At 43.0% G+C, this 13452-nt stretch overlaps 1 protein-coding gene across 1 annotated transcript in view; it reads left to right on the forward strand.

The window, feature by feature from the left end:
- Positions 1-13452, forward strand: part of RPRD1B (regulation of nuclear pre-mRNA domain containing 1B) — a 55933-nt gene that overhangs the window by 18544 nt on the left and 23937 nt on the right. Inside the window, exons 4-6 of the mRNA XM_082671145.1 lie at positions 4237-4349; positions 5907-6033; positions 12378-12553. Coding sequence (XP_082527271.1) covers positions 4237-4349; positions 5907-6033; positions 12378-12553 — 416 coding nt within the window. The remainder of the gene's footprint in view (positions 1-4236; positions 4350-5906; positions 6034-12377; positions 12554-13452) is intronic.

Raw genomic sequence — 13452 nt, forward strand, 5'->3', positions numbered from 1 at the left:
TGTTGAAGGATAGAACAGAAGGTGTGCAATAAGGACAGAAGGTTTTCGGTCCCTGTAGTGTTTGCCCTGCCTATAAACAGAGTGGTTGAGGAAGTGAAAAAAGGAGTGAGTGTAACACCTGTGGTCAGAGCCGAATTGATAGTGGAAAGTACCTGATGTGAAGTTCAGACACAGGAACAGGACTGGCAGATTTCCCGGGTCATTTTTTTTTGTTTGTTTGTTTTTTTTGTTTTTTTTGCTGTACGCGGGCCTCTCACTGTTGTGGCCTCTCCCGTTGTGGAGAACAGGCTCCGGACGCGCAGGCTCAGCGGCCATGGCTCACGGGCCCAGCCGCTCCGCGGCATGTGGGATCTTCCCGGACCGGGGCACGAACCCGTGTCCCCTGCATCGGCAGGCAGACTCTCAACCACTGCGCCACCAGGGAAGCCCCCCGGGTCATTTTAATGGTTGTCCGACTTGATTGAGAATTCTGGGCCTTCTCGCTGCTAATTCTGTACACATGAGCAGGGGAGAGTCTGGTTTGTGTAAAGGGAAGCAGGGATAGTCATTTCCGGCACAGCACTAGGACCTTGCAGTCGCTATGTTTCCTCTGCCTTCAAGAAGTTTCAGACTCAGGTGTGTTGACACTTTCCTGGGTATAATAGCGATGTAAAGGAATAAGACACTTGCTGTTTCGATCAGAGAGGTAAGGCCTGTGCCTGCCAGTTGCCACGAAAGTGGCAAGGGCCCAGCGCTTTCAAAGAGAGGCCCCGATGCTGTGGGGGCTGGAGGGAGAGGATGACAGTCTGAAGGGAGTGCTCAGTGTGGTTCTGCCGTTACCATCACCAAGGAGACTTTGAACTTAGGTGGCCTTTTCAGGGTTTTGAGTAGAGGCATGATGGGGTGAGAGCTCAGCTCTAGGAAGATGGTATAGTCTAAGTTGCAAGAGTGACTAGAAGAGGCAGAGAGCCCAGATAGGACAGCGGTCTGGACAAGGCTTGCGAAAGGACAGGTGGCTGATAAGAGGCTTTGGGAAGGAGCAGAAAGAGGATGTAAGGAAGAATTCCTCACAATTGTGGAATCTGCCAGAAGTTGGGACTTTGGGAAAGATTCCACTGTTCTCCAAGGCATTGTACCTGGAAGATGGGGCCAGTGGCAGTGTTCATAATGGTAGTAGTTAGCTCAGGAAAGGAGCCTTGTGGGGGAAATGATGAATAATTTATTTCCAGTAGGTCCTCTAGTGGAGATACGAGAGAACTGGAAAAGTAGGATGATAACGGTTACCTCCTGTTATACCCTCTTCCATCAGGATGGCGAAGGACAGAAATGGCCCTAAAATTGTCATCAGTTTGATTTTGGTTTTGCATTGCTAGAAGTGAGTGGCAGCATGAAGTGGTAAAAAGAACTCCAGATTAGGAGACAGAAGCTTTTTGCTGTAGGACCCAGACTTAGACTAATGAGCTCTCTGGCTTTGGACACACCACAGCCGGTGGGCCTTGATATTCTCATGAAAAATGAGGTGGGGAGCAGTGGGGAAAGCAAATACATAGGTCTGCCTAAGGCCTTCCAGTGCCAAAATTCAGTGATTCTGAGTGTCCTGAGATGTTCAGTGATGTGTGGTTTTTATATATAATAATTTCTGGATGAGAGTTGGAAAACTGAAGGATTCAAGTTTTATATTTTTTTCTACCTTCTTTAGTGTTTAACAATTATTTATTGAGCATTCTTCTAGGTGTTTGGAAGTGAACAGAACAATACTGTAAATTTTTTTTTTTGCTCTTATGCTTACATTCTCTAGTGGCTACTCATCAAACATGGCCACTTTGATGCTGTAATGGCTAAATGTTTACACAAGTCATACCACACACTACACATTAATTAGGCAGCCACTGTGTGCAAAGTACTGTTAGATATTTCATATGCAGATTATATCCCTATAGATTTTCTGTTTGAAAAATAACAGCCATCCTTGCTTTGCATAGGAGTGCAGGACTGTAAAAATGACCATTCAAGCTGAAACCGTACAGAGTGATCTTAATAATCAATGGGAAAAATTACAATTATTCTGTGACTTAAAATTTTTTATCGAAGAATTAAAAACTCACTGTTGATTACAATTGTATAGGAAAACAAAAAAATAGTAAAATTAAGACTTATTTAGCACGCTGTAACATAAATTAGAAACACTGTGAGTTAAAGTGTTTATTTCTGTGTAACAAACTTACTAAGAGCGGTTTGAACAAAGCTTGTTGCATCTTTTCCATCTTTGTCATACTCCTTCCTAAATGTGGATCAGCTTCCAACATTCTATCCTTTGTGCTTTCAGTGTTGTGAAGTGTATCAGAGTTCCTTTAAAGTGAAGTTTTTTGTCAGCATCACTTCCTCTGGGACATTGTCATCCTTTTCATCACAGCCACATTCTTCAGTTATGTTGATGAGTTGACCTTCACTAAATTCCTCTGGCTGCGAATCCAGCGTCTCCAGAAGAGCACGGCAGTGCCGGCATCCCCACAGCCAGCTGTTTCTTCTACAGCCCCATTTGTGTTCCACGCAAACTTCATTTCCAGCGTTAACTTTCGTCTTAGTTTCTTTGCTGCTCTTTCATCTTTGTCAGTCAGTTCCCTGTTTTGATTATTTATTTTTATAAAATGTCACGTGGATTTTGTCACTGGGAGACTAACAACACAACTAAACACTTTGTTGTCTGTGTGTGAACTGAATAACGGAGGTGCAGTAACCAATTACTGACCTTGGGAGAAGTGATGCAGTCACTAATCATGATGCATTTCTATTATTTATGTGATGATTTGTGGACTAAAGTTAGCAGCGAGGGTTTGTTGTTTATGCAATTACACAGAGTAAATATGCCATGGTAACTGAAATTTGAACTCTGTTGTTGGGGGAATAGTGTCATTTAACCAAACTGTGGTAATAAATCTGTGCATAATAGAACAGTGCAAAGACAGGACTGCCGGTAATGCAAATGCTGCTGTTCCTCTTCGTTAGTAGAACAAACAAAAACATTAAGAAAAAATAAAATCCACAATATTGACTTGACTTTCACGTCAAACATAGCCTGGTCAGTTAATATGTAAGGTAGAGAACAGGAACTACATCCTGGGTTCCAGAAGAAAATGTTGAATCAAGCAGGAAGTGTACATGATTCTGTTTATATCTCACAGAGTTCTGAGGCAGGTGCATGGTGACCCTCATTTGACAGATGAGGTGGAAATTGTGTGATGCTAAGTAAGTTGAATTCAGTGGAAAGAGCGCAGATTTTGAAATCATACCATTACATGAGTTATTTAGCCTCTCTGGGTCTTCATTTTCTCATCTCTAAAGTGGAGATACTATTGTACATCTTAGAATTGTTGGAGGGATCAAATGTAAAGAAGCTATTGCAGTGCCTGGCACATGTTAGGCATCCAATAGTTTCTTTACTTTCCAAACCTGAATTTCTCATTTAGATTTATGTCCCTCAGTTGTTTGGCATTTATTTTGTATTGTCCAATTTAATGCAAAAGGAATGATTTTGGAGTTAACACATCTGTCGTAACAATTTAAAAGCACGTGGTACGGATAATAAAAAAATGTAACCTGCTAGCCTCAGAAGTGGTTAATTTTAAAATGGTGACTTATGTAATTTCTCTCAGTAATATGTCATAATGCTCAGGAATGGTTATTTTAAATTTTAAGGTATAACTAGGTTTGTTTTGTTCTTAAAGGGATAGTTTAAAGGATGTTTGTTTTTAGAGCTTTTGACACAGTTTTATTGCTGGGTCTCTCTACTACTTATTTTCTGAAGTGACCCTGGAAAGCGTAAAGTATCTCATTTTGTACACGGTATATTCCCTACAGACCCTTGCACACAACAGCTTGCTTCATTACACGTTACATTTTCTGATGAGGTTTCTTACCTTTTTACTTCTCCTGTTAACTTTTTTTTTTTTTTAAGATAATGACGTTTTTAATGAAATGTGTTAGTTTGGTAAATTTCACTTTTAGATGCTTTTTTTCAGTAGTATTTTTCCAGTGAGTCAATCTGAGATGACAGACTGAGGCCATTTTGACTCTTTTCAGTAATGTAGAGAATGACCACCAATTGAAAATAAGTGGCTTAAAGGTTAATGTTAAGCCATCTCTGGAAGTGTACACCCCTTCTACCCTTTCTTACTTGCAACCCATTGTGCATAGCATTTGACTCTTACCTGTACAGGCTGTGGTGATGCAAATTTGTCACTTTTTTCTTTCCTCTAGCAACAGAGGAGAAGAAATCTCTAAAGCGAACTTTTCAGCAAATACAAGAGGAGGAGGATGACGACTACCCTGGAAGCTACTCTCCCCAAGATCCTTCTGCAGGACCCCTCTTGGTATGTCTTGACCCCCAGAGAGTAGGGCAGAGTGGCTTGAAGTGACCTCTAGTTGAAGATTCTGGCCACAGGGTGGCGCCAGTGACCAATAGTATGGAATCACCAGAGGGCAGCTCTTGGCACTGGGTGCAAGATCCACCTAATGAAGCTTGCCAGACAGCAGGCTTGATTTTGTCTCTGCACGCCCTGAATCTGGGATGGACTTGTAAGAGTACTTGGATTTGGGTTTTTTCACTCCTAGAAATTGAAACTATTCTTTAAAAAAATAGACTTTTGTAAAGGGGTAATGTTACAAAGGCATTCAAAAGTCCTCTACCATCGCTTGTCTCCAATAGCATGGCTGTTTCTTATAAGTAAACAACATATTAGTTTCTAAGGACAGTCTGTGTAGCAGTAGCAAAGTTACTACACTATAACCTATTTAAATATTAAAACAGGGAGCTAGCACTTATTGAGTTTTTAGCCGTGTATCTGCATTGTTTGACCCTTTGTGTAAGTTAGTTCATGAACTCTGTGTGGTTGGTTTTAGCTGTTTGTTTATGTAGTTATTCATTTACAGTCAAAGGAAGTGAGGCTCAAGGAGACAGATTAAGTAACTTGCTCAGTGTTCTAATTGAATCTGGGTCTGACTGACTGCAGAGCCCATGCTCTTTTCACTGAGTTGCACTGCCTCTCATTTTGCCTAAAACAGCTTTATTTTATTACACGTGGGAGTGTTTAAGGCTTGTGTAAATAGGAAGCATGTCTGATCTGTGTTATGTTAAAATGTTGAATTAGTCCGGGGGGTCAAATGAAAGCAGTGTTAGGCCATATATCTTTGCATTTAAAAACTTTCAAGAGAACAGCCTGAATTACCAACTTTCAGGATAACGTGACTACCATCTACATGGTAGCCTTAGGGTCATTATGGACTAGCTAACCTGTCAGCACCGTGTGTTTCCTGACAATTAAAAAAAACCCTTTCTGATATTTACAGAAGATGCATTCTTGGTTTGCTCTTCTTGCTTTTCTTCCCTCTTTGTTTGTAACTAATGAGCTTGACACAGTTAATTTTGGGAGTGACTGCCCAAATCAAAAATGTCATCTTTGTGATATTCATTTTGTAGTGCAAATTCAAGAAAGAATTGAAGTTGGTAGTGTCATTTCATTTAATCAGTCAACACACAAATTGCTAAGCATTTGACATGTATACTTTTATTCTAAACTGGAGGCCATTCTGTACCAGCGATCATGCATCCTTTGAAACTAAACAGTATGAACCAGACTCCACTTTCTTAAGTTGCCAAAAACATGTTCTTTAAAAAAATTCTTTTTCACAGTTATGTAGAATTTCTTTTGTGTTCTACCATGGACTTAGAAAAATTATGTACATTCTCTTAGAATTTGTATCATTGACTTCAGTATACACTCTGGGATAAGAGCAATGATTTTTTTAGACGTCAGGGATGATCATATTTAGAATTTGCCTCCACCTTGTTTAACTCCAGCTAAGTTTCTTTACACCCCATATCCCCATATGTCTTAATGGATAGTGTTGTTTGTGTTTTCATTGTACAGACTGAGGAACTAATCAAAGCTTTGCAGGACCTGGAAAATGCTGCATCAGGGGATGCTACTGTCCGACAGAAAATTGCTTCTTTACCCCAGGAAGTGCAAGATGTTTCTCTTTTGGAAAAAATAACAGGTGAGAAGGTAGTTTGGGTGAAAGATGAGGGGAGAGAGACATATCTCCAATGCATCAAACCCCAGGACATGCTTATGTCTGCAAATACAGACCTTCCACATGGTGTTGGGTTCTCTGTCATCTTGGGATTTGCAAACATAACTCACATGCTGAACAAAGAAGCTGCTGGAATAGTCCGAGCTTGAATAGTGACTCTAGGAATTATTTCAGAAATGCTAGCATGCTACAGCCTGTGGTACTCAGTACAAGTAAGGTCTTTTGAAACCACAGTGCAAATTATGTGTGCGGGGGGCAGACGGGGGGAAGGCATTAAACTCATGACCCTTTCCAAAAAAAAAAAATTGTGATTCAGTGCTGTGACTTCTACATTGTCCACTGACATACCCCACAGGTGATAGTGCCTTCAGTGCCAAGAACTCCAGGTTTGTATTGTTAGTCATGTCATTTTGCCCTCTTGATGATCACCCCCAATTAAACAGGGAGGGGCAGTTGGCATTTTCCCGCTTTATGCGTGGGCTGTTGAGAGGAAGGAGTGAAGTGCGAACTCATGTAGAGTATGCTCTGCGCCAGGTGCTTCTGCCAGCCTAGGCTGCAGAGCCTGTGTTCTTCCCGTTACAAAAGCTCGAACCTTTTGTTCCACTCTCGTCCGAGGGCCACCATTTTCTCCTTCCAGTCCCTTACCTTGGCTGCTTCACTCATTTCCTCCATATCCATTTAAAGGAAATCAAGGTTACTCATGAAATACTCCTTCACTCAACAGACATTTGAGGCACCCCATGTGGCATCTGCTCTAGGGGCCGCACCCACATCCCATCACAGGTTAAGTGCCCCAAAGGAAAGGAAAGCCAGAGGTGTGGGGGTGGAGGCGCTGTTCCAAAAGTGCCCAGGGAGGTCTTCCTGATGAGATGGGCTTTGATCAGAGCCCCCCCCCCCCCCCCCCGGCCCCATGAAGAAGCAAGCTGTGAGGAGACCTAAGGGAAGGCAGTGCCCCCCAGGTGGAGGGAGCGGTACCCGGCAAGACCTTCAGGCAGGAGTGTGCTTAGTTGGAGAAGACGACACGGAGGCCTCTTGGGCTTGCTCTCTCTACTGCCACCATCCCTCACCCCAACAATTAAACCCACTGGATTTAACAGCCTGTTGATGCCACAGTCTGTCAATCTTTCCACCTTTTCCCAGCCTTTACTCCCCTTATGGCCTCGTTTTCTTCATTACTCAGCTTGGAGTTGTTACACTTAGAGTCTTTATAATCACTCTCTCACACACACCCTCAGTCCCTTTTGCTCTTTTTTCCCTTCACTCTAGTCTCGTGGCAAAACCCCAACTTTTCTCCTGGTTAAATCCAACTTTGTTGTTGTTATAAGGACCACCTCATTTATTCTTACTGTCAGAATCACAATCTGCAAAATTGGAAGCAAATTAATATAAAACTAGCAGTGTATATAATTTCATTTGTTTTCACTGTCTTAAAGGATTTATATGGCTTTTAAAAATTATTTATTTATTTTGATTTTTAATTATGGTGAACTACATCTAACAAAATTCACCGTCTTAACCATTCTTAAGTGTGCCACTCAGAAGTGTTAAGTACATTCACGTTGTGCAACCAATTTCAAGAACTCTCTTCATCTTGCAGAACTGAAGCTCTATACCATTAAATAACAACTCATTTCCCCCACCCCAGCTCCTGGCGGTCACCGTTCACAACTGAATGTGGCTGGGCAAAACAAATAAACACTGGCTCACTTCTCTTCCTATTTCTGTGGATGAGCATGCTGTTTTCTAAAGCAGCCCCTCTGCCTGTTAGACCTATTCCTTCTCACCTACTCAAGAACACTGCTCCAACAATTCTCCCCTTTTCTCCTGCATCTCCAGTTTTTTTTTCCCCTTTACTGGATCATTCTCCATAGCATAAAAACGTGTATTTTTTTCCCCATTTGGAAAAATTTTTTTCTTGACCCATATCTTCCTCCAGCTACCATCTCATTTCTCTGTTCTTTATAGCAAAACATTCTAATATAGATCGCCAGTGCTCACCTGTCTCCATCCGTGCCCCGTACCCCGCCCGCCTGCCCGTTTTCTTTTGGTTCCACATCACTGACTCTGCTCTTATTAGTGTTGCTGGTGACTTCCATATTGCTGAAATTCAGTGGTGAATTTTTTGCCCAGTCTTAACTTGATCTCAGTAACATTTGGCCCAGTTGATCATTTCTTCTTCCTGAAAATACTTTCTCACTTGGTGTGGTAGACAGAATAATGATCCGCCAAAATGTCCATGTCCTAATCCTCAGAACCTGTGAATATATTATCTTATATAGGAAAAGGGACTTTGTGGATGTGACTGAGTTAAGGATCTTGAGGTGGAGAGATTATCCTGGCTTAGTCAAGTGGGCCCGGTCCTTATAAGAGGGAGGTAGGAGGGCAAGAGTCAGAGGAGCTGTGACTGTGGAAGCAGAAGTTAGAGAGATGCATTTTGAAGATGGAGGAAGGGGCCATGATAATGAATATTAAGACAATCCATTTATGTTGTTTTAAGCCACCAGGTTTGTGGTGATATGTTAGAGCAGCAGGAGGAAGCTGGGACTGCATATTCTCCTAGCATTCCTCCCCTCTCTCTGATTGTGTCTTTTCAGTCTCCTTTGCTGGTTTCTTCCCTTCTCCTTCACCTCTTAATTTTGAGTAATTAGCCCTCTTTCCTAATTAGTTTCACTGACAGTTCCTCTCATTCTGTTCGATGACTTTAAATAACAATTTTTATGCTAATGATCCCCTAATTTATATCTCTAGTGTTGACCTGTCCCTTGAACTTGAGACCCATATATCCAGCCTCCTGCTCAGTGTTACTATTTGGATAGCTCGAAAGACATTTCAGATTTGACCTGTCCGAAACCAAACTTTTCATCTTCCCTCCAAAATTTCTCTCACGGTCTTTTCCATCTCAGTAGATGACCCCCTCATAATTCCTGTTGATCTGGGCTACAACTTGTATCTGACACCTTGTTACCACCTCCACTGCTGCCACCTGGTGAGAGTCACCACCTTCACTTGAATTATCACAGTACCCTCCTATCTGCTCTCCCTGCTGCCTGCTTGTCCCCCAGTCATCTTTCTGTCGTCAACATAGTAACCAGAGTGATCTGCTAAAATGGAAGTTGGATCGTGTCCCCCCTCTGCTCAGAACACTCTAGTCATATGGGTTCCTTGCTAGGCACTTTCCCCTCCAAAGGCCTTTGTACTTGGCTGTTTCCTCTGCCTGGAATGATCTTCCCCAGATAGTCACATGGCTTGTTCTCTCACTACCTCCAGCCCTTGGTTTCTGTATCACCTCAGTGAAGCCTACCCTGGCTACCTTTTTTCTTTTTTTTTCCTTTGGCTGCATTGGGTCTTTGTTGCTGTGCACAGGCTTTCTCTAGTTGCAGCAAGTGGGGGCTACTCTTCGTTGTAGTGTGCGGGCTTCCGTTGCGGTGGCTTCTCTTGTTGCGGAGCTCAGGCTCTAGGCGCGCGGTCTTCAGTAGTTGCAGCATGCGGGCTCAGTAGTTGTGGCACGTGAGCCCTAGAGCACACGGGCTTCAGTAGTTGCAGTGGGTGGGTTCAGTAGTTGCAGTGTACGGGCTTCAGTAGTTGTGGCGTGCAGGCTCAGTAGTTGTGGCTCACAGGCTCTAGAGCTCAGGCTCAGTAGTTGCCGTGCCCGGGCTTAGTTGCTCCGTGGCATGTGGGATCGTCCCGGACCAGGGGTCAAACCCGTGTCCCCTGCATTGGCAGGCGGATTCTTTTTTTTTTTTTTTTTTTTGTGGTACATGGGCCTCTCACCGTTGTGGCCTCTCCCGCCGCGGAGCACAGGCTCCGGACACGCAGGCTCAGCGGCCATGGCTCACGGGCCCAGCCGCTCCGCAGCATGTGGGATCTTCCTGGACCGGAGCACGAACCCACGTGGCAGGCGGATTCTTAACCACTGCGCCACCAGGGAAGTCCCTGGCTACCTTATTTAAAATTGCCTTCTTCCCTCTGAATGCCCCATTTTTCCTCCTTTGCCTTATTTTTCTGTAGAGTTCTTATCTTCAGCTGGTGAATAACTAAAATATAGTGTATTACTTATTTCTCTTCCTCCCTGAGATTGTAAACTTGCAGGCAGAGAGTTTTTGTCCTTTGTGTTACCTTTTGACTCAGAGCCTAGAACAGTGTTGGACACACAATAGGAGCCCACATGTTCGTGAGGCTAATTGGAAGATTTGGAGTGTAAAATTTGATTGGAGTGAGTTTAGTGACAGCAGTAGGGGAGGAGGTGGGTACCAGGAGGATAGACAGCTCTCTTGAGAAGTTCTGCTTTAAGAGGATCAGGGATGTGGAGCAATAGCTAGAGAGTGACACACAGAAGATAGAACAGCGTGTGTGTGTGCTGGTGGGGTGCTTCTGGAGGGAGAGAAGTTGATGAGGCATGGGGAAACGCAGGGGACAGACCCAGAAACTTGAGTCTTGGAGTAAGCAGGAGGGGGTGGGATGCCCACGCGCAAGTGAAGGGCTGGCCAAAAGAGGCACACAGCCCTCGTCTGTGTGGCTGGGAGGGTAGACAGAGCATGTGAGGACAGCCACAGGTAAGTTCTTCGAAGTGAGCATCTCGCTGCTACGTTTTGGCTGCATATTCTTCTATAGCTCATAAAACTATTGCAGCTTCTTTTTCTGGTTTGTAATTATTTGTGTGAATGAATTATTTCCTTTGTACACTTCTTGGAGTGTAAAAGAATTGGTTTTGTTTATTTATTTTAATCTCAAAAATTAGTGTTTTCCTTGCCATTTTCTGCCACAGGCACTTACACATTTTATTGAATTAACCATTACAAACAATAGCTAAGCAGTGACAAAGCTAAAGCAGCCCACCCGCCCCAGCAGCTCAGTCCCAGGCCTCACCGCCAGTCTAGAAGAGTAAGTGTCCCATCTGCTCCACCCTCCACGGCTGACGATGTCTCTTTCCTTTGTGTTCTCTTTGGCTCAGTGCTCCTCCACCAAGAACATCCTGTTGTTTCCCTGCCCCCAAGGAGCATAGAAGTACCTGATCTTTGACATCAGGCCTAATTTGGAATCCCTCAACAGTCCATCTTCCAGTATTCACGTAGAGAAGGCATCTAAAAGTCAGGCAGACTGTTTGCCAGAGAAACTGTGTTGGAATTCTTAAATCCCGGTTAACGTATGACAGTGCTGAGGTCTCTCACCTTGTCGACCTGTATTCATAGGAAGCACTGGATCTGTTTCACTGTGTAACTCACTTTGAGTTTGTCCCATGGAACTACTGGAATCTCTAGTGCTTTGTTTCAAAGCACCGATCTCTCTCGATCCTTTAAGGCCTTTTTAAAATGAGGTATACCTGCTTAAAAATTTTAATCTCACCATAACCACACGTAATTAATTACATCACTTCTTTGAAATACAAATAGTCCTTTGTCTTTTCTTATTTCCTAATGTTGAGCCTTGTTCACCCCTTCTTTCCAAGGATACCCTTTCTTTGATTCTTCTGCACAGTTTTTTCCCCAAACAATGAGTTGCAACCCATTAATCGGACCTGAAATCAGTCTGGTAGATAATGACCAACATTTTTTTTTTTTTTATGGGTTAGAAGATAGAACACCCTGCACATACTAAGGAAAGTATTGTTTTATGAAACTTCTGTTTCTTTTATTTTTGTGTATTTATATAAAGTATTTCTCAGCGTGGGTCGCATTTGAAAGCTTCTTATCAGACCCTATATTTTGTTAAATAGAAGAATAGGTTTAAGGCTTACATAGTTTAAGAAGTAGAATCCTATAGGTCCATTTTATAGATGTGGTTTTGAGTCTCAGCTCCTCAGCAAAGAACCTGCTACTGAACCTGTCACTTTTGTTAAGTCTTAGTTTCCACACCCAAGAAATGAGTGCTTGCTTTTGTATTTCAGAGGGATATACAAAGAATATTTAATGAAATAATATGAATGAAAGCACCTTTGAAATTCTCAGAGGCAGGGAAATATTATTTCACAAATGACCTTAAATAACTCTTTCTGTTTATTTGTAGAGCTTTTGTTGCTATAGATATTTATATTTATTCATTTTTTGGTAGAAGCATTTAGAAATCATTTACCAGATTCCCCTCTTTGTACAATTGCCTCACTTCAGGTAATTCAGAAATGTCCCATCTTGTTGACAGGAGTGAGTACCTTTGGATTTCTCTGTCAGCCAGTCCATTGTTTGTCTACAGGTTCTGGCCTGTTCTTGGACTTGAATGTTAGGGGAGAAACTAACCTCCCCCAGAAATGTTTGCAATTATGCCTGTGTCATTGTATATTGTCTCTCTTTTTTTTTGGTCTCATTTGTACTTAGACAAAGAGGCAGCTGAACGTCTTTCAAAAACAGTAGATGAAGCATGTCTGTTATTAGCCGAATATAACGGGCGCCTGGCGGCAGAACTGGAAGACCGACGCCAGCTGGCTCGGATGTTGGTGGAGTACACCCAGAACCAGAAAGATGTTTTGTCAGAAAAGGAGAAAAAACTAGAAGTGAGTACATTGCAAGGCAGACCCAAACTTCCCAAGTTTCCCTTCCTGCAACCCACATTAGGAGGTTTTTATTATGCCTTAAATAACACGTTTTTTTTTCTTTTTAAAAAAATTCATGAGATGAGAACATCCATCAGATTTTTTTTTAATTAATTAATTTATTTATTTTTGACTGCGTTGCATCTTCATTGCTGCGCGCTGGCTTTCTCTAGTTGGCGGCGAGCGGGGGCCACTCTTCATTGTAGTGCGCGGACTTCTCATTGCGGTGGCTTCTCTTGTTGTGGAGCACAGGCTTTAGGCACGCGGGCTTCAGTAGTTGTGGCTCGCGGGCTCTAGAGCGCAGGCTCAGTAGTTGTGGCACACGGGCTTAGCTGCTCCTTATCAGATATTGTAATTATCTGAACCTAGTTAAAAATCAAAGTCATGTTTTTATATGTCCAGGAAAGAACAAATGGAAATGCAGAAAACAAACAATGAAGCCTTAAATAACAGCATTTAGGGTACTACTGTTGCTTTAGTTTGAACTCATATTAAAAAAACACAACTGTAGGGCTTCCCCGGTGGTGCAGTGGTTAAGAATCTGCCTGCCAGTGCAGGGGACACGGGTTCGAGCCCTGGTCCAGAAAGATACCACATGCCGCAGAGCAACTAAGCCTGTGCTCCAAAACTACTGAGCCTGTACTCTAGAGCCCGCGAGCCACAACTACCGAAGCTTGCGCACCTAAGAGCAGGTGCTCTGCAACAAGGGAAGCCACCGCAATGAGAAGCCCACGCACCGCAACGAAGAGTAGCCCCCGCTCGCCACAACTAGAGAAAGCCCGTACTCAGCAACAAAGGTCCAACGCAGCCAAAAAAAGCCCAAAACGTATATTGAGGTACAGGAAGAATAGGCATTCAGC

This window comes from Grampus griseus (assembly GCF_964374135.1).
Source record: "Grampus griseus genome assembly, chromosome: 14".
In the NCBI taxonomy this organism is placed as follows: Eukaryota; Metazoa; Chordata; class Mammalia; order Artiodactyla; family Delphinidae; genus Grampus; species Grampus griseus.